The following is a 23,017-nucleotide window of genomic DNA, read 5'->3' on the forward strand; positions in this document are numbered from 1 at the left end:
TGTTCACATGGGCATTTGAACTTGATTTGTTAAGGGTTTTTAATGGAAACAATGTATTTTTCTGCCATGGATATAATTTCAATGGCAGTTGTGGGCTTGTATAAATATTTCTGGGGCTATCTATCAACTTAGGGCTGTTGCAATGGTCCCCTAGAGTCGTATTATTACTTAGCTTAATTTACACACTCAAAATAAAATGTAAACAAACACCTCGTTTCTGATTGGTTGAAACAAATTTGCCGCAAACTTTAAATGTCATGACGAATGTATATTTTTCGCCTTAGATGCCAATTTTGACATTTGAGGGTACCACTTGTAGCAATTGCTTTGTTGTAGCAATTCGCCGATTTTTTGTGGGGAATTAAGTAGATACTTCTTATGTGGCGTTTCCACTGCACTTGATTCGCTCTCTATTCGTTGTTTGACCCTTAACTATGAAAAAACTACTTAATTCGTCACACAAAATTTCCTGAGCGAACACATATTTGTGCGTTGTTCAAATCAAATCACTCTCAGAACAATGAAAAAATGTGTCCCATCCCTAACAAATGAGAGCATTTATCGAAAAAATAAATTATGATTTAAAAATTAAAAATAGAAAAATGTAATGAAATTTTAAAAATTTTTGGGAAGACTGAAAGTTATGAATGAAAACTACAATGTTGAATGGCGTATGTACATTCAAACGAAAGTAAATTTTGTTTTCTCGTACGCATTTGGTCCACGAGTTGAAATTTCCACAGAAAACTGGAAACAAAAGAGGCAATATTTTCAAAATGTTTCTATCGGCAGAAAAAATGTTTGACAAGTGTCTCTCCAGCAGAATTTAAAAATGGAAAAACACAAAAATATGTTCAAAATGTCAATATTTACACAAAAAGTTGAAAAAGTGAATGAAAATTGTAAAATTAATGATATAATAACTCTTTGGGAGGAAAACAATAATTTCTTCTATTCATATTAGTGAGAATTTCATGTATTTTAGTATAAATTCCCATTAAAATCAATAAACAAAATTTTTGAAAAAAAGAATTATTTTACAATGAATTACGAATCGTGCCGTATGAAGGGGTTAATTCGTGTACCTAATTCTGAGAGCGAACAACGTTGTTCGGTTTCCAATGGAAACCTGCTATTAATTAGCATTAGCTGCTGGGTAATCATATCATGCCATGTTCACATGGGCATTTGAACTTGATTTGTTAAGGGTTTTTAATGGAAACAATGAATGAAAATATATGAAATACAGAAAACATTCTACTTCTGTTTGACTTCATGAATTTTTCTTTTTCTAAAAGCTTTAGCAGTGTAGAATTAAGAAGGTGACGGCAATCATATGTTTATTTAAAATTACTCTTTTGACAACATATAATTGTCAAAATGTTTATTTACAAATCCATTGTATATACAGAAAGCAGAGATGGGAACCTATTTTCACTGAAAATAAATTTGACAAGGTAAATTATGGAAAAATACAGAATTAGATGTTTTGAATTGAGGGTACCATGGATTAAATATATTCCAAGGTACATACACAAAATAAGTACTGTACCCAACTAAAATTCGTCCAGACATTTATGGATATTGAAGAAAACTACTAATCTTGCTGATTTATGCTTCCAATCACTGCTTCATTTCATAGATAATAAGGAAATAAAAGAAACATTCGCCGGATATGACACACAAATAAAATACGTACTTTAAAACACCATAAAAACCTTAATAAATTCAGCAACAACAACTACAAATAACCATCATCACCTTAACGGTAATGAATGAATAAAATTTAATAACAAAGCTCAAGCAAAAAAAAGAAAAAAACTCGGAATGGAAACCATCATCACTACACACACACACACAGCTCGTACGAAACACAAAATATGAACGTAATTTAAGTATTTATTGTAAATGTAAATTGAATTGAATGGAAATGTAAACTCACAAAAGATATGTGGGAAGGAGCACAGAGAGCGAGAGAGAGGGAGGGGCGAAGTAGGTAATATAAATGAATGAAAAACAACAATAGAATATTAAGTACACAATGAAACCATATAAAATTGTTTATCATTATTAATATTTATTGCAAGTTTTATTTTACGGTCGGTCCAAAGTAATGGTTCGTGTGCTGGCGGAGGTGGCGCAAATGCGGAGTAGCTACGAAGAATCGTGAAGGGAGCAAGGTGTGTGAGAGCGATTGGCATTATGGTGATTTGCTATATAAAACTTTTGTATTCGAAATCACTTACTGGAGATAGTTACGACAGATTTTTTTTTTTTTTTTCATTCTTTGAAGTCGGAAAATCGAAAAGTTTTAGAAATAGGTACATATGTCAAACCAAATTGCAACTCACAGAAAATATAATACCTTATCATAGGGAATCCTTTTAGTTGAACGCCAATTTAAGTGAAAATCGCTACTTCGCCCACTTTTTCAAATTTAAAATTCAAATTTGCGCTACATATTTAATTATTTATTTATTTAATATAAAATTGTTTTCTTAGGTGCAAATATTATATAGGTATCTCGAAAGACAATTCTATCCATGGCAGAAAAATACAGGTAGATGCATCAACGCTTAGGAACGTTGATATGTCAAAATATTTTAAATGTCTTTTTCAAATATAAGTAGATTTTTATATGTTTTCTCATACGACGTCATTCGAAGGTTATTATAATACGCGTTTTTCAACAATTTCTACAAATCGAAATATTTTTTCATTCAACATTTTCAATTCCAAAATTAGTTTGACAGTTCATTGTCCCAGCAGCTGAGTCGATGCGTCTACCTATATTCTTCTACCATGATTCCATCATAAATTTTCATTAACAAGATTCACACACGGTTGATTTAAGAAGGTAAACTAGTACAATCATATTCTGTGTAAGGGGATGCCAGATCCGCACTCGAATCCTGCCGTCGTTTTCCTTTATAATTTGATATTAATATGCCTAGTCATTATGCCAAGCTGCTTATGTACCCACGCCTATAACTTTGGCTATGGTAGAATTAAGAGGGTAAAGTCATGCAATCATACGATAACAAATTTTTCAAAATTATTATTTTTACAATATCTCATTTAAAATTCTATTGTACAGGGTGAGATAAAAAACTGCAACAAAGTCAAACGCCATAATTTTTACATTTTTTTAAATTTTATTGAATGAAATCAAAACATGTCGGAAATAGCATCAAATTTTAGAATAAGTTTAGATTTGTTCGAAATGATCACTTTTGGCACGAATTATGGCCTTCAAATGGCTAATGAAACTGTCACACGCTGCCCGAATGTTACATTGCGGTATTTTGGCCCATTTCCCGGCGAAGCGATTGCTTAAGGTGATCGACACTTCGGTATTTTTAGTGCCAACCTTGCTTTTCAAAATACTCCAGACACAATAGTCCAACGGATTGGTATCCGGAGATGGAGATTTTGGTGGCCATTGTGCGCTGGAAATGAAGCGAGGAACCTGATTTTTAATCATTCTTGTGTGGCGCTTGCTGAGTGCTGAGTGCTGAGTCCTGTTGGAATGTCCAAGGTCTGCGGCCAAAATGTTTGCGTGCCCAAGGCTTTAATACACCCTCCAAAATATTTTCGCGATAATAGTCGGCATTTATTCTGATGCCACGGTCGATTAATACGAGCGGAGAGCGAACATCGGCTGTTATGGCGGCCCACACCATCCCATGTTGATGGGCGCTTGAGTTCTGGTGGCCAACCGAAAGTGGACATTTTCAGCTGACCTCTTTGGCAAATAAACGCGATCATTTTGTTTGTTTACAAACTGCTGGACAACGAATGTTCTCTCATCGGAGAAAACCAAATTCGGCAGTTCACCACTTTTGGCCAAGCGAAGCAACTCTTTAGCTCTTTTGGGTCTGTTTCCTTTCTTCTGCGGTGTAAGTTCTTGCACTTTTTGGAATTTCAATGGCTTTACCCCAAGCTCATTTTTCAATATTTGACGAATGCAATATTGCGATATGTTCAGCTCAAGAGCCATTTTTCGGCCACTGCGACGCGGGTTTCGATCAAGTCGCATCTTTACTTTTCGAACCATTTCTGTTAATGTTGCTGTTTTCTTCCGGCCATTTCCTTGACGTCCGGCTATGCTACCAGTATCACGATAACGAGCAATGGTACGAGACACAAAAGATTTATTCACATTTAAATTTAAAATGCAAATTATAAGCCCTTATCTACGCCGAACATGTTTTCATAAAACTCGTAATTTAAATGATAGCATGGCACAATTACAGAATGTAAAACAAAGCTACCTCCTAAATATATATATATATTTTTTTTTGGTGTTCCTATTAGGTCAAAATATGTACCCAGTTTGGATACAAATGAAAATAATTTGGAATTATTTCAATTCAGTTGCAATCGATGTGCATATTTCCACATTAACGGGCAACAAAATTTATAATTTTAAAATAAAACAACATTCCATTAATGCTTTATAGGGTTTCCTCAATATAATAATAATTGTGAAAAATATATAAAATAAACAAAGCCTATTGTTGCATTTTAACACAATTCAAATAAAGAACTGAACTTTAAATTTGCTTTCAGAATTGCAACTCTGAATTCCATGTTAAAATATTATACTATCTGGCAACGCCACAACTAAACGACAGTCTAATCATGACATTCATTCACTGAACATACCCATCAACACAACAAAATATACAAAATTAAAAAGCCAAATATTTTCCATAAAATAAAGTGACACTGTGACATTTAACTGGAAATTTTCACTTCGTCTACCCGATTAACGAACAAAAGGGTAAGTTCCAATAAGAATCAATTAGATGTAATATACGGAAACTCAAATTCCAAGCTCTTCGGGTGGTAAACAAAACAATTAGAATTACTACATGTGAGACAAGGTAGACTAATAAAGTAGGCACATCTATCGCATATGCCAAACAACGTTGGAAGCAAAATAAATAAGAGGCACAATTAAGAATGAGGAGTTAGTTGCAGTTTTCGGATTTAATGTTTTTAGTAAAAATATGCAATTATTGTAGTTGTAGGCATAGCAAAATGCAAAAATCAGTAATGGCAATCCTTGTTTATATTGGAATCCCCACGTTATCAAAAACGTATTTCAAAACGATTTCGGGGGCCCCACTGACAGAAAAATATATTTTAAAGAAAAATTCTCGAAACCTATCTATTGTCATTTTCAAATAATATTAACATTTATTCCATCACAATTTATAAAAGACGAGTGACATATTTTTATAAAATTTTAAAGTAAAGCAGTTAAGGGCTAAGTACATAAGAAGCTTGAAGTCATGGCACGGCCTATTTTGTGACATTTCACAAAGGAATTACAGAGCCGCACTAAAAACCTGCCGTCGTTTTTCATTACAATTTGGCATTAATATGCCTAGCCATGACTTCAAGCTTTTTATGTATTTGCAGCCTTAGACGTTGTCGCGTTGAGTGAAAGAAAAAAAACATATCTTACATATGCATGTGTCTATTGACATTAATACACCAAAAAAAATCAAAGTTAAATAATAATTTTTTCTATCCTACCATGGTAAAATTAAGAAGGTAACGTAATTCCAAATAATAATACACATCTCTGCATTTTCTGCAATTTACCTTGTCAAATTTCACTGAATAGAGAAAAGATTTCCATCTTTGATTTGGGTATATACAATGGATTTGTAAATTTATATTTTGAAAATAAGATGTCAAACGAATAATTTTGAAAAAAAAAAAAATTGTAAACATATGATATCATGACTTTAACTTCTTCATTCTACCATGTATTCTACGATACACATTGTGATCGCCACCTTATGTTATATGTTATTTTTATGGTGTATGGATACCAGGAATTTTAAATAACACAAGTCGTTCTTACATTTCGAAAGAGAACATTTCAATTTTTAATTTTGAAGGTAGGAATTTTATATCTTATGTTAGCATGAGATTTCCTCGTATTGTTTTTTGGCATGAGTTTTAGGGTATGCATTCTAAAGGTGAGGGCACATAAACAGCTTGTCATCAGGACTGGGAATATTAATGCCAAATTATAAGGTGGAACGACGGCAGAAATCGAGTGCGGCTCTGGTACTACTTCAAGATACGTCACAAAATATGCGATGCGAAGACTTCCCACACCTTAACGGCTGTATGATACCGTAGCGTGACACCGTCGTTAAGCTCAACACATTTGTTGAATCCAGACATATTAGTCTTAAGGTGAGGGTACATAATCTCCTTGGTATTATGGCTATGCATATTAATATCAAATTATAAAGGGAAACAAAGACGAAATTTGAATTTGGCTCTGACACCCCTTTATGAGATGTCACAAAATATGCCATGTGAAGACTTCAAGCTGTTTATGTATTCGTATGATTAGGGTTTTCTTCATTTCGAAACGTAAATATTTGTTCTATCTGCTGTTTTGTAGATATGCACTCAAATCTCAACAGAGTTTGAAAACTTCCAAATTATTTTGTATATTATATTCATATTTTGTATATTATGCCAAAATTTTTGTTTTTTGATTACCAAATTTGGAAATTTTTAGGTAGGAATATAGGAAAAATCCATTAAATATTTTTCTCATCTTTTAAAATATATTATTAATTTTTATTATAATTTACATTTTGATTATGATTTGTTCTTCATCGCCTAAACAACTATTAGTGCGCATACGAGGACGTCTCTAAAATTAGTGCAAAGTTGGTCGAGATCTTTATGCAAACAACTTTTTAAGCCTTATTTAAACCTATTTAGTTTGTCTATACCTTTGACTATACGTCAAAAATTTAAAGTCGTCGTAACTCTTGTTTCTCTAATATAGGTGCCTTTAGGATCGACGTAACTCGTTTTTCTTCAATATAGTCGGCTTTTAGGTCTTGGTAACCAGGTTGTGAAATATGTATATTTTAAGTCCACTTACACACAACTTCTGATATTTATGTTTCTATTTATATATTTTTCTAATAATACAATATTTATAAAAAAAATTAATTAAATTTCATTAAAATAATATAAATTAAAATTAACATTTATATTATATTTATAAATATCATCGAAATCAATTAAATTGCTTAAAATCTCAACGATGGCTACCTCATGCATGTGCCTTGAAGCACACAGATTTGTACACACACATGGTTGCATTACAGTGTACATACACACATAAATGCTAATAAATATTTTTTTAATATACTCGATAAAAATAACATTAAAATTTTATTTATGTTATTGAAATACCCATTTCCATTGAATTATTCAGAAATTTCCCTTAATATTTGTAAAATGTCTATGTTTACTAACTATTCCCATGCATACACTTTCGTTGCAACCCTGTAATGGTCGCTGACGACTTTTCATTGGAAATGACGTTTGCGCACTTTTTTCTTCTCTTCCAATCAGATTTTGGAAATATTTTTTCCATATTGATTAGTTATGTCGCTTTTATTGTTTACTCAAAGTTTTTTTTGTTAAATTTTGTGTAAAATCTTTTGGAAGGAATTACTTTTGTAAAGTAGAAAACAAACGAAAACAAGTGCTTTGAGAATTTGCATTAAATGTGAGAATAATGTGCTTTTTATGCGAGCGCGAATCCAAAGTGTAAAGTGAGTGTAGTGAGCAAGAAAAAAAAATAAGGCAAAAGACGAAGAAGACGAACTGAAGCAAGCAAAAAAGAACAAAAAAAAAAATAAAATAAAACAGAAACGGCAGCGATTGATACAACATCGCCAAACCACCACTACAGATGTCCACAGGAGTGGGAGGTGGAGGGAGCATAACGACAGATCATCATAGCCGCCTGTATTTCCTCAACTCACCCACGGCACCACTGTCCGCACGCGACCCCTTCTTAATCAAACCCGAATACCTCAATTATGATAATCCCATGCATCATCTGTACCCAAGCAATAGGGGGCTTATAGACTACAACAATTATACGGTCACAGCAGCGGCAGCAGCAGCAAATGCAGTGGCAGCCGCCTCCTCAGCGAACAACAGCACTAACAACAACGCCAACAGTAATACAACATCTGCCTCCGCCACCAATACCAATAACAATTCCACCTCCGCTGCTGCCGCCGCTGCCAACACCACTGTAGTAGCAGCTGTAGCCCTTAATCTAGAGAATACCTTCCAGCATCAGGCCCAGGTCCAGCAGCAGCAGTTGCAACAACAGACTAACGCCCACAATACCAACAACAGTAACAACACCACAACCACAGCACATCCGCTGCATCATACCCTCAGCACACCCACAACACAGTCAACACGAGCCCAAAAAGCCGCCCGTCGCCGCAGTAACGAATCACCGGAGGCCCGCCAACGAAGACTGGAGCGAAACGCCGCCAGGATGCGCGAGAAACGCGCCAAGGAATCGGAAGCCGAGTATCGCTTGCGTCTGGCCAAGAATGCCGAGGCGAATCGTATACGACGTCAGAATGAAAATGAAGTACAAAGAACCTTAAGACTGATGAAAAATGCTGCTCGTCAACGATTACGACGGGCCAGTGAAACGCCCGAGGAAAGAAAAAAGCGTTTGGCCAAAGCAGCTGAGCGTATGCGTATAGCGCGTGCCAAACAACCCAAAATACCTAAGCCGCCTCTGGAGGATCGTCTTAAGGGTTACTAAAGCATGAAAGGAATACGAAAAACGAAACGCGAAAGAGCCGCCATCAATGTCGCTAAGAAAGAAAGAAAAAAAGCGCCAACGCAATTGCAACAATAACAGCAGCAACATCAACCTCAACAATATCAACAACAACAACGCCCAACAGTAATTTGAACTTTTCTGCCCCCATCCATTGACAGCAAGCAAGCCTAGGAGCTTTGCGCTTCTTTCAAGACCCAGGGAGCTAGGCGCACTTCACTGTGCCGCAGTTAGTGCGAAAAGCGAAAAGGAAAACAGAGAGGGGGCGGGAAAGTTTAAAGGACTGTTAGACGTGGACCACGACGATTACGACGACGGTGACGACAGCCAGGCAGCACAGCAAAACATTACATATATATATATATATAGAAATATATTTAACAAAAGTAAAGAAACAATACCGCAAAGCAACAACAAACATAAAACACACAAAAATCTACACTCAGAGAACAAGAAAAACAAAACAAAACACCAGCACATTAGCAATAATAGGCACCTCCACCACCCCAAACCCACACTTTTTTTCTTCTATCCAACTAATGCTTAAGTTTTGGAACTTCATTTTTAAATCGAACGAAAGAAAAAAAACGTTTCTTTTTTGTGATCAAGGCGCTCCCGCTCCCTGTTTCCCAGCCAGAGATGGAGGAAAACAAATGTCAAGGCAGACACCTTTTCCTTTCATGAATGTCCTTCAAAATTGATTCCCATTTTCGCATATTTAAAATTTGGAAAAGAAAATGTTCATGTCTTTAAAAGGAGAGGCGTCTCCGCACACCTTTAGATGTTTAGAAGATACCACATTTTCATTGATTGTGTGAATTAAAAATGTGTTTGGTTTTTAGTTTTGTTAAAGGCAATAGAAGGCAAAGTTTTGTTTGTTTGTTTTATTTTCTCAAATTCAAGTCAAAACAATTCCCAAAATATTTTGTGACCCAAGCGAAAGGCTTTCTCCCTTCATTCTACCGGAGTACTTAAATGGCTAGCAAACCGAATAAGATCTGAAAAGAGATGTGGGTGATGGGGGTACGTTAATGAAGATGATAATAATAATATGATGATGATCAGGATCAGGATGACAACAACAACAATTGGAGCACAATGATGTTATTATGAAACAAAATGCGTGTAATATTGATATGGTTTTATTGTCGTTTTCGTTGACGAGCTGCATCTTTCATCAACCTTAAGGTTCAGAGTTTTTTCAACATTTCAAGAAGAGAAGCCGTTTTTATCCTGTACCACAAGACATCCATCCCCCACAATAATTACTAACAGGAATATTCAACATCTATGTATTGTCAAAAAACAATTTTCAACAAAAAAAAAAAAAAAAAAGAAAAACAAGTAACAACAAAGATAAACTAAATATAATAAGAATTTTAACAATATTTTGAATGTTCCCCCAACAAAAATTTTCCAGAACAAAACATATGCCTAGTTATTTTCCCTTTTGCATTGTTTGTGAGGTTTCAAAAAAAGAAAATCCATCTTTCGTTGAAGCATTGTCCTTACCATAACTATCAGTGAGTAAAATTACAGTCTCTTAGGGATCCATTCAATTTCAAATAATTGTTTTTTTATTTTTTTTTTTTCTTAAAAGCTACCAGTGTCCTTTATATATATATCTCAGTTTATAAATAAAGAATATTTATTTTAAATTTACCCCTATACTTTAAGCTAGTGGCCTTTTCCTTTTTTTGTGTTTTATACAAATTCAATATTGGTTAGCTGTTAAGGATGAGAGGATATGTATGGCATGAAAGAGAATATGTATGGCATACCGATATCGAAATAGGTATTTGTAAAGAATTTTCAGTCTATTTCTCAGCAACTCTCGTGAAGTGCAAGTTTTAGGGTATCGTATTTCAATTTAAACACCTGATACCGTTAATGAAGAACTTTCTGGAAAAGTATTTTTTATGTTTTCTTTTTTTGTCAAAAATATAGATTTATTTTTGCCATAACAAAATATTCCAATAACTTCTGTTTTTGAGTCCACTTTTTGTAGAACCCGTATAGGAAAAAGACAAATATATCAGACATTCATAACAACCAGGTAGAGAGCGTCAATGTGGATTGAGTCTCTTTAGGTTCTATATTTGAAAGAATTTTCTGAAAAAGTATGTTTTATGTTTTCTTTTTGTCAAAAATACAGATTTATTTGCCATAACAAAATATTCCTATAATTTCTGTTTTTTGGGAATCGTTGTCTGGGGTCCTTTGAACCCATAGAAGTCATAAAGTTACATTTTGTAGAACACATATCCAGGAATAAGACAAATGTATCTGATATTCTTGAATAGCGGGAAAAGAGGTTGTGTTTTTTTTTGAGTCACTTTAGATTCCATGTTTGAAAGTGCCCTATATTTTTCTACATATCATTTTGAATGTTTCCTATAGAACCCTCTTGTCATAACCCATATTTAATAGGGATGTTTTATGGTCTTTAGTAAAATCCATATATTTTTAAACCCAGCAGATCAATAGTGGAATTTTATTTACTTGCCGTTGACTTATGGAACATTTTTCTAAAATATTGAAACAAATAATACAATTTTTGGTTACAGATAATTGTCGTTACAGTGTTCCAACATAACCACAATTTCAAGAATTTTTCGAAAATGAGGTACGGAGCTACGCTTTATTCACTTTAAGCATGCAATCCCTTGAAAGCTCGATATAATCTATTGCATGGTACAATTGATTTTGAAAATATTTTGTTTTTATTTTTCAAAACAGTAAATACCTACACAAAATTGTAGAAGTCGGGCACACTTAGAAAAAAATGTAATCAGCTGGTAGCTCTACCTTACCTTTTTAGTACCATGATCTATTGTAGGCTATAGCTTTTACTTCACTGCAATAGAATCGAGGAAAATATATACTTTCAAAATTATTTTAAAAATCGTTTTTTGTAGAAAATTTCCCTTACACCTGATTTCAGCAGAAGATTTTGTGGAATATATTGTGAATAAGGCTTTTCAAGGGTACTGTTATTTTATTCAGGCCATGTTACGGAAGACGTTGGGAAAATCTTATTTACCCCAGATAAGGGGTAAAGGTGTGGGAATTTAAAATCTTTTCGGAAAACGAATCTAATGGTAATCACCCCTTTTTAATATTGATAAGAAAGAAATAAAGGAGCTCTGCTAATTCTTTTGAATTCCTGCTTTCAGTACTTTGGTGCAATGTTTGTGGCTTGCTATCAATCTGCGATTCTGGCAAGTGGCAAATGCAAAAAGCTACCAAACCATAAAGTCAAGAAAGCCTTTTGGGGTAACTCCTTTTTAAATTGATCTCTAACCATAGGAAAGTTTCAAAACATTGCCTTCTAGCCTTTAAAAACAAAACTAAAACAAATTTCCTTTTTTTGTAATTTTAATAATTTTGAAAATCAAACACACAAAAGCTAAATGAAGATATATATAAATCGAAAAAATAGTTATAATAATACATATATACATATAAAAGAACTGTAGTTCGTAGCTGTAGTTAAAATGCATAAAAATACATATTTAAATAAAATAATAAAAAAATGACAAAAAAAAAAACAAGAAAATCAATCACAAGATTATCACTTGGCGGTGATAACTAATAATAAAAAAAATAAAATCAACCACACTAAGATGAAATAGAAATCAATAAGAAATGGACATATTCATACAATTTAAAGAAAAAATACAAAAATTAAAAAAAAAAAATAAAAAAACAACAGTAGTAGAGGTTGGAGAAAACAAAAACACAGTAAATATTTTGTAGCAGAGTAGAGCAAACAAATATTATTAAGATTAAAAAAAAAACAAAATCTTATAATGAAAGGAAACATATATATACATAAATACTAACATATATATACATACATAATAATAGTAATAATAATAATAAAGGAAGAATAACGCGCAAAGCTAGAACTTAAAGTAATACTTTGCCTCATCAAAAGAAAGGAAAATCATTAATAAACAAAAAAAGAGAGAAAATAAGTAAATTACTATTAACAAACAACAAAAGCATTAACATATTAAACAAAAATTAATAAGAAATCGTTTTAAGATTAACAAAATAAAAGTATTTTTATAACACATGCATTATACATGTATGCTTACAATTATATTTAAACAAGAAATGAAAAGAAAAAAACACACAATTTAAGAAAGAAAATATCACAATAAAAAAAGTAAATCAACCAATATGTAACAGAAACAACAACAACAAACAATATAACTGTAGCCGAAGCTACAATAACAATTTGCGTATGTAAATTTTTACAAGGAAACAACAACACCAACCAACCATATAAGACATACATACACACACACGCGCATACACATACATTAACCAGTCATTTACTCAACTCAATCTAAACACTTTTTCCAGCATCATTAACACATCCGGGCATATTCTTCAACTCCCCAATCACCACACGTCAACATCTATTTCAGTATCAACAATTTAAGACATTAAACTTTCTCCTCCCTCCATTACACCTCAAACACACACACACACACACACAAAACCAAAACAAATCCTTTTTTGCACAACCTTTTTTTGATTTTGTGACAAATAACAAGGACTGGAAACTTGGAGAATGAAAATAACAACAATTGGGAATCTAACAGACTATAATAAAAAAACATAAAAATTTTTATACTTTTTTCAAAGAGTTACATATAAACCGAAAAACAAAAAGATCTAGAAGAAGAAGAGATGTAGAAGAAATTAATATCTTATATATACACACACATTCATACATGCGTACATACATACATATATATAAGAAATGAATGATGATGATACCTTAAGATAATAAATATCACATAGAAAACAACCAGATAAAATCCTTACAAAAGAAAAAAAAAACAAAATGTTACATTTCTTCTTTATGTTCAATAGAATGTTTTTCAAAAGAAAAAAAAAAAAGAAAACAACAATAAAGCACAAATTTTTAAAAACAATTCAGGAGGGTAAGAGTTAGAGAGGACATTTCCTCCTCCTTAATTAGTATGTATTGAAAAAGTTCTGATTTAGGAATTTTTAAAAATGACGTACCGGAATTTTCTATGGAAAATATTGCGATCCAGAACAGTTTCTATGGAAAACATTGCGATCCACAACATTTTCTATGGAAAGTATTGTATTTTCTATAAAATTTTCAATGGAAAATATTGCGTTCCACAACATTTCAATGGAAAATATTGTGTTCCACAAAAATATCTATGGAAAATATTGTGTTCCACAAAAATTTCTATGGAAAATATTGCGATCCACAACATTTTATATGGGAAATATTACGATCCACAACATTTTCTATGGATAATATTGTATTTTCTATGGAAAATATTGCGTTCCACAATATTTTCTATGAAAAATATTGCGTTTCACAATATTTTCTATGGAAAATATTGCGATCCACAACATTTTCAATGGAACATATTGCGATCTACAACATTTTCTAGGGAAAATATTGCGATCCACAACATTTTCTATGGAAAATATTGCGTTTCACAATATTTTCTATGGAAAATATTGCGATCCACAACATTTTCTATGAATAACATTGCGATCCACAACATTTTCTATGGGAAATATTGCGGTCCACAACATTTTCTATGAAAAATAATGTGTTCCACAACATTTTCTAGGGAAAATATTGCGATCCACAACATTTTCTATGGAAAATATTGCGATCCACAACATTTTCTATGGAAAATATTGCGATCCACAACATTTTCTATTGAAAATATTGCGTTCCACAACATTTTCTATGGGAAATATTGCGTTCCACAATATTTTATATGGGAAATATTGCGTTCCACAATATTTTATATGCGAAATATTGCGTTCCACAACATTTTCTATGGGAAATATTGCGTTTCACAACATTTCCGATGGAAAATATTGCGTTTCACAACATTTCCGATGGAAAATATTGCGTTCCACAACATTTTCTATGGAAAATATTACGATCCACAAAATATTGATCATGGCAATCCAAGTTCCCTTATATCACATCTTTCACAAATGATTCCAATGGAAAATGCTATACAAAATTGGAATTTCAAACATGCATAACTTTCTCAAGAATGTGTCTGTATTACAAAATAGGACTTCTAAAACTCCACAAATGCAATCGGAAACTTTTAAATTATATCACTCACAATAAGTGCGCGGCAATATCATCACCAATGCTTTAGTCTTACTTAACACTGATCCACGATCATTTTATCATAACCTTATCATTACGTTTGTCGTTTTTCCATGATCTGGAAATTTTTTCGATTCATATATCTCTTTTAAACAATTCTCAAGTTTATTTTGTCATTTATTTTAATATTAAACATTATTTAGTAAGCATCATATTGTATTTTTGTTTTGTCTTGATAAATAAGCAATTTGCTTTTCAATCCTTTCCACAGCTCTAAAATAAATTAGATTACTAAACAAGAAACCAAGATCAGCCTATAATAATAACAAAACAAATATATTCTTGTAGAGAAATCAAAGTAAAAAACAACAGAAAAAAATATAAATAAAAAATAAGCAATGCATATATACAAGCAAAAAAACAACAAAAACACACATGCATATATACATAAAATTAATATATTTTAAGTTGAAAAACAAAAACAATTTGATTTATTATTTGTATTTTCATTAAATTTTTACAACTTTTATTTTTTCATTTCCCTTGTCTTTTGTATAATTTAGTTCTAGTCAAAATTAATTAACGAAAACAAGTATGGAAAATTTTAATAGAAATGCTGAAAACAATACACAACCTAGCGGACGAAAAGAAATTATCATATAACTTTAAAATTTAAAGAAATTGTTTTATTTATAATTATATAATAATGTAATCATTAATTTCAAATCAAATATGTAATTGTATTGAATTAAAGGTAATAATTAATTATAATAATAATAATTATTATAAATAATAATAATAATAATAACTGTACACTTTCTAAACCAACAACAAAAATTATGAATAAAGTTGCATTCACATTTTTAAAGTTTGAGTGTTTTGTTATTGTGGAACTTTGTAATTTTAATAGGATGCTTATCAAGTTGTATGCAACATTTTATAAAATCACATTTATAAATTTTATAAAAATTAACTGGAATAAGTAAAAAAAACTGTAAGTTCGGCCGGGCCGAACATTGAATACCCACCATCCACCATTTGGAACTATTTTGGCAAATTTCAAAAAAAATATTCCGATAAAAATTCTGTTAAAAAATCTTAGAAATACCGTGGACCTGCATAGGTACCTTTGTGTCATATGCCATTACGAACTTCAAAAACCAAATTTGAAACAATTTCGGTAAATAATGTTGCTAAAATCTTAAAAATACCGAATTTTGGGAGGAACCGTTACATGGGGGCTATATGAAGACATGAACCTGCACAGACATTTTTCTGTCATAGGCTGTAGAATCCATTCCGAACTTCAAAAACCAAATTTGAAACAATTTCAGTGAATAATGTCGCTAAAATCATCAACATACCGAATATCGGAAGGTACCGTTATATGGAGGCTATACCAAAACGTGGACCTATATGGCCCATTTTCAATACAAAAAGTCCTGCAGACATTATATACATTTTAGTAAAATTTTATCAATCTACTTCAACTCGTTCGGAAGCTAGAGTGATTTCCACAGACGGACTGACGTCGCTAAATCGACATAGAACGTTATGCTGTTCAAGAATATATACTTAGTGGGGTCTAAAATGTATATTTCGAGGTGTTACAAACGGAATGACAAACTTAATATACCCTCCATAGTATGGTGCAGGGTATAATAAAGAATTTATCCGAAAAATTTTCTATGTAAGCTTTTATTTTCCGCAAGATTTTAACTAGAAAAACGATTTACCCGCAAAACCCTCAACAGATAGTGCGCTAGAAACGTATAAAACAAAAATCTTTCTGAGCACTTTTTAAGGTGGGCATTTTCGCGCCATTTTTTTGTACAGTTCAAAGGCATATAAACAATTGTTTTGACATTTGAAGTTTGTGTTGTTTGCAATATTTATTACTTAACAACAAACGGGAAATAATTGCAAGTAGTTTAACTACACTCAGGCGTGTGTGTATCTACATATGCATACATACATATGTATATACATACATACATGTATTCATGTGTGTATCATAAATTTATGTTGTTAGATGTCCTTTATAATAAAATCATTCGTCGTGTGTGTATACGTTTCTCTAGTCTTCCACACGGACGGACAACGTAAATCATTTCGATTTTTCTAGCAAAAATGCCTTCAGTTATATACATACATATATGTAGAGTGTAAAACAGGAAATGTTATACACATTCACACACACATACACGTGTGTGTTTCTGTGTGTGGACACATACACATAATCCTGTAATGTGTTAACACCCCTGCCAATGTGTTTCCACGTTCATTACTATTTATTTCCACACATGCACACTCGCACACATGCCATTCTCAGAAGAGAAACTTTCGTTGGAATGAGTGTGTCTGGCAGCACTGGAAGTTAATCCTTTTTTGTGATATACACACACAACCCCTTTTTTGTGCAGCAGTCATTGCCATTACTCCATTACTGCGTCATGGCTATTACTTGGGTGACTTGGTGCGTGTTTGAGTTTGTCTGGTGTTTACTCTTCACAACAGTGTTGTCAATTCATTGCACAGAAATGGCGATTATTTTATTTTTGTTAGACATGGGAAATGAAGTAGATTTAGGTCTAAAATAGACATTTTAATGTGTGAAATAACACCAACATTTATCTCGTGGAGTAAACGGAGAATCGTAATCCGATGACAAATCCGATGAGAAAACATTCGTTGTCCAGCAGTGACTTCAAGCTTTTTATGTACTTGCAGCTTAAAGGTGCAAGTACATAAAAAGCTTGAAGTCATGGCTAGGCATATTAATGTCAAATTATAATGGAAAACGACGGCAGGATTTTAGTGCGGCTCTGTAATCTCTTTACGAAATGTCACAAAATATTCCTAGCCATGACTTCAAGCTTCTTATGTACTTGCACCCTAAAGTTGTTTTCTCGGAGAAAATTTTACATTTATTCATTTTACAACCTGTATATCATGGCAGAAGAATACAGGTAGATGCATCAACGCTTGGGAGCATTGATATGTCAAAAAAATTTAAATGGGTTTTTCAAATATAAGAAGATTTTTATATACTTTCTTATACTACGTCATTCGGGGGCTATTATAATTCGCGTTTTTCAACAATTTTTACAAATTTAAATAATTTTTCATTCAACATTTTCAATTCCAAAATTGGTTTGACAGTTCATTGTACAACAGCTGAAATCCACTAGTTTTATTATATGTAGACAAAACTTGAAGCTAGGAAAAGGGATAAATGTATTTACACAGAATGCATTTGAAAAAAAATTACATGTTTAATTTCAAGAAATTTCAAATGAATCGCGTTACGAAATGATGTATTTTGAATAACAAGTTGAGGCAAATTTACCTGTGTTAAAAAATACTCCACGATAATGTATATTAACATGGTAATCGCATAGATCTAAATATGCTTGTGAACTAATTAAAAACAAAACTCTTTTCCGTGAAATGTGTTTAAATATGCCATTTCTGGCAAAGCTACATTATCTTTGGCAAAAGCGACATCTCTAACACGATCTCAAAAATAGGGTTGTATGTCTTAGCACATGTTTGTATGTGAGCAAGTACAGATCGGTAATGGTTTCTTGTGCATCTGTCTTATTTATTTAACTTTACTTCAAATCACAAAAAATTAGTTTTCATGTGTAATTTATTTATTTATTTATAATTTTAACAAAAATTATTTTAAAAAATCTTAAAACATAATGAAAGATACAATGCTATTTTCGTCTTAAATAATCTCTCTCTATTCTGATGTACGCTCATTATCACTACTAATTGATACATACATTGATTCAATGTTAAATATTTAAAAAAAAATGTGTAAAATCAATCAGTTGCCACAGAAAGGATCGGTGACCACCACAACTGTTGAATGTTTCTATCGTATGACTGTACAAACATTTTCTATGACACAACACGAAATACCCGCAAGTTGGACTAACATTTTTTGCACCAGTGTCATTTACTCGTTCCAATTTACGTACCGCTTTCCAATAAGAATTTATTTACATTTTTTGTCAACGACTGACAACTCGTTTCGTTAACTGTGCGGAAAAAATATTTTTATTAGTGGAAAAAAGAAAACAAACAGCCGAATTTTTTTATTATTTACTCGAGATAAGTGATATTCTACAATAACACCAATTAAATTCATGAAAAATATTCAAGTATTTGCTAAAAAAAGGCAAATAAAAAGTCAAGTGGAAAAAGTAATGCACCACCACCATCGATAATAGAAAGAACAACTTTATTACTGTGAGCAGCAGAGGGAAGAAGAAGCAAATGGTAGCAGACAAAACAAAATAAACCTAAGAACAATTTGCAATAAGCAAGAATATAATTAAATAAGACGTTTAATGTGGTGTAGTGTCTTGTTAAAAGTGTATTTGCCATAATGTCATGGTTTATTAGATGAAATTTCCATTTGGGCCCAGCATTATCATGTGAAAATCTGAAAAAAATCGATTGGAAATTCGCCTATACATACATACAAAAAGTAGAGTGAGAGGACTAGCGCGCCAATAAGAGACAATAGAGAAAGAGAACGAGTGAGTCTCTCCCTTCCAATGCCATGTAGATGACATTGGAATTACTACACGCACACACATTCAAAACGGGCACACGCGTATTTTGTTCATATTGCAAAGAAACTCGCGTAAAGAAGAAGAAGAAGAACGAGCATAAAAAATACGTATTCACTGTGAAATGTTAGCACTGGCCAAAAAGCGCAATTTATTCATTGATAGATGGTTGTATTCTCATTGTTGACAGTGTGTTTTTGTTGTAAGCCTTAACGAAGTGACATCAGTCGTTGTGAATGGTAGAAGTAACAACATCTAAAAGAAAATAAGTAGGAATAAAACAGCGAAAAAGTAGCAGGCGAAACGGAATCAAATTGGAAATTTGTCTAACTTATATACAATGACTATTCCTATTAGACTGCGGAAAGAGTTTTGATATTCAATGTGGAATAAAAGAAAACATATTGTGCTGCCACCACCACCGCTGACGTCTATTTCAATAAATACGAGAGTAGTAGGACCAGCATTATCACCAATCAGCCGTGTTTTGTTCCCCTCGGCAAAAACAAAATTGTCAATTGGTGTTGTTTTTAACGTGTAGCAAGAGCCGTACTACGCTTACATTGTTAGAAAAAGTGCTTTAGTGCTCCATAAACGCACACAACTCATTACAACAATCTTTGTCGTCCACTCCAGTGACGACATACGACTGCAACAATTGTTCCTTATTTGTAAATCTGTGGTTGCTTGGCGCTCTTGTACAAAGCAATGGAATCTGGTCCCAATGGGATAAAAGTTGAACCTACACTTGAACAACAACATCTGCAACAGCAGCATCAGCAGCAACAACAACAGCAGCATCATCACCATCAGCAGTATGCTACAAATCTTTTAGCTCTCAATGGCTCGAATGCACGCTTACTCATCGATCATCCGCTGTTGGTGCCATTGTCGCATCACGAGCAACAGTTGCAACAACAACTTCAGCTGCAACAACAGCATCAACACCAACAACAGCTGCAGCAACATCATTTGCAACAGCAACAACTGCAACAGCAGTTAGCCTCACAACAACAGCAGCAGCAGCAACAACAGCAGCAGCAACAACAACAACAGCAGCAACAGCAACAGGTCGATCAACAACAGCAGTTGCAACAATTGCAACAACATCAACAATTACAACAATTAACAGCGGTTTATCCACAGCCTTTGTCTCTGAAACAACAACCCCTTCCTACACCAATTGTTAGCAATGCCGTACCCAGTGTTGCCGCTGTCCCGGCTGGCACGAGTGGCGTAAACACCACTACCTTGGGTCCAGCTTCTGTAACTTCATCAACCTCATCGGCAGTTAGACATCGTTGGAATGAAAGTCCCGAAGCTAGAGCTAGACGCCTAGCTCGTAACGCTGAACGAATGCGGGAACGTCGTAATCGCGAAACCGAAGAAGAATATCGTAAGCGGCTGGCCCGCAATGCCGAAGCCAATCGCTTGCGTAGGCAAAACGAGTCGGAAATGGAGCGGGCAATGCGTCTAGTGCGTAATGCCGCCAGGCAGCGTCTGCGTCGCGCCATGGAATCTCCAGATCAGCGGTCCAAACGACTGGTCAAACTTGCGGAACGTATGCGTATGTATCGAGCCAATGAGACTCCTGAACAGAGAAAAATACGGCTGGCCGAAATGGCATCACGCGCCCGTCAACGTATTGCCAATGAATCGCCGGAATCGCGTAAGGAACGACTGAAAAAACTCAATGAATATGCAAGAAAGGTCAGAGAAAAGAAAAAAATTTTAAAATCTGGCGCGGCGCAGACTCCGAATTCCACCCAGAATTCGAATACGACGACGCAAAGCGCTACAACTAATTGTAATAATGACTCTTTAAATCTAAACCATCAGGCACCGGCATCGTCATCTGGAACAACCGCAACACCAGGCAGTGGTGGCAGCGGAGGCGGAACGAATGGTAGCGGTAACTCTGTAACGCCAACCGGTAACGAGGAGCTTTCTCGTCAAGGCAACTCGGGAACAACCAACGGAGGGGACCAGCAGCAACATCAATTAACGGCATCATATCAAACAGCTGCCGCCTTGGCAGCCAATCCCATTGAATACTATCAAAACATGTTCATTAATCCCACAACGCTACGCACAGGTAGTGCCATCTTGAAGCAGGAACCACAAACACAACAATCTGCTAGTAGCCTACAACAAAATCGCTTTGGCACACCACACCAACAGCAAACGGGGGGTGGAGCAGTAGGTGCCAGTCTGCTTGTCGAATCGGAGGCATCAAATCTCTTTTCACAGCATCTGTACGATGAGGCATCACAAAAGGTATCCCTTAAACTGCCACAAACAGCAGCTAATGTTCCTCATTTCAGCACAATCGCTAGCTCATTAGATTTATACCAACAGAATAAGTATGCTAAGAAGCAGGAGCTTCAACAGGTGGGTATGGTGTCGAACTGAACATGTTTTAGTTTCTTCACGTTTACACGCCCAAAATTGTAGTCTCGTTGATTATTTTGAGTTGGTTGTTTGATGAGGACAACGTGAAAAATAATTACGAAAGGAGATTTTCAAATGTAAGGGAATATAAATCCCATTACGTTTCACAAAAAAACTAAATACTTTACGTATCGTTAGGAACTCAAACTATTGGTTAGCTTCTGTTATTTGTTTTTATTTTGTAGCCAACGATTTAGGCTCAATGGTGGAGGTGTGCAAAAGTGACAAGCGTAGGCTAAAGGTAAGAAAAGGATAACAAACTAGGATAGTGGATATAAGGAAATTTGGATCGTTGAAATTTAAAAATTAAAAATTTAATAACTACTTTAAATCCATTTAACTTTATTTCCTTATATCCATAATAAGAAGACGATAGGCGACAGTCGAAATAGATTGAAATTAGTGCATTTAGAAACATGTTCAGTTTCAGGATAAAAGTTTCGAGAGATTACTAAAAATCAACATCCACATACCCACCCCATAAACATAGCAAATTAGTTGAAGAATTATTTAAATGCCGATGCCAAAAAATATGTATTTTGTTTTATATCAATTCATTTAATTGTTGTTATCTTTTTCCATTTAAAAACAAAAAAACTTAGGCAAATTGTTGTTTAATAATTTTTGGTTCATTATTCAAAATACATGTGCCACACGCACGTATATCATTTTTTCAAATCAAAACCTTATTGCACCAATAAATACTTAAGCAAGAGTTACATGCGTGCATTATTTTAGACAAACAACAACAACAACAACCACTCACCAACCAGTAATATCAACAACAGCGGGTCTGTTGGAGTCTCTGCCGCCGCTTCCAGTCAGAATGAGAAAAACGAGGGACAAAAACTGAAGACAACACATCCACAGATACAAAATCCTCCCACACCGCTCTACAATCAATTCCCCTATTTGGCCACATTTCCAGCAGCTGCAACGGCGGCAAATACAACGGTTGCAGTGACCACACCGCCGAACACACCCACACAAGCAGCCGCTGCCACAGCTTACTATCCCATGTATCACAATGGCTTTCAATTGGGTATAGCACCGAATACTGTGCCGCCACCATTTACCCCTGTGCATTTTACGACCGCATCGAATGCAGTGGGAGGATCCGCGACAGGATCATCGCCACCTAATTCGGGTACGCGCAAAATGCTGAAGGAGAGCGGCGGCTCC

At 34.0% G+C, this 23,017-nt stretch overlaps 2 protein-coding genes across 8 annotated transcripts in view; both read left to right on the forward strand.

Annotated features, from left to right (window-relative positions):
• The first annotated feature begins 4,642 nt into the window (after positions 1-4,642).
• Positions 4,643-23,017, forward strand: part of LOC101896551 (diphthine methyltransferase) — a 32,009-nt gene continuing 13,634 nt past the window's right edge. For 2 of the 7 annotated variants that reach the window (XM_011297485.3, XM_011297486.3), the window contains exons 1-2: positions 18,814-21,775; positions 22,574-22,982. In XM_011297485.3, the coding sequence (XP_011295787.1) occupies positions 20,093-21,775; positions 22,574-22,982 (2,092 nt within the window). In that variant the 5' untranslated portion in view covers positions 18,814-20,092. Of the gene's footprint in view, positions 4,787-18,813; positions 21,776-22,573; positions 22,983-23,017 lie in introns of those variants that run through there. The other 5 variants (XM_011297488.3, XM_011297487.3, XM_011297490.3 and 2 more) reach the window with 5 other exon arrangements.
• Positions 7,387-15,230, forward strand: LOC101896729 (uncharacterized protein DDB_G0288805). The gene has a single exon (XM_005191236.4). It carries the CDS (start codon positions 7,754-7,756, stop codon positions 8,636-8,638), a length of 885 nt encoding a protein of 294 aa, XP_005191293.1. The 5' UTR covers positions 7,387-7,753; the 3' UTR covers positions 8,639-15,230.

The sequence above is a fragment of the Musca domestica genome, unplaced genomic scaffold (genome assembly GCF_030504385.1).
Source record: "Musca domestica strain aabys unplaced genomic scaffold, Musca_domestica.polishedcontigs.V.1.1 22, whole genome shotgun sequence".
NCBI classification, from domain to species: Eukaryota; Metazoa; Arthropoda; class Insecta; order Diptera; family Muscidae; genus Musca; species Musca domestica.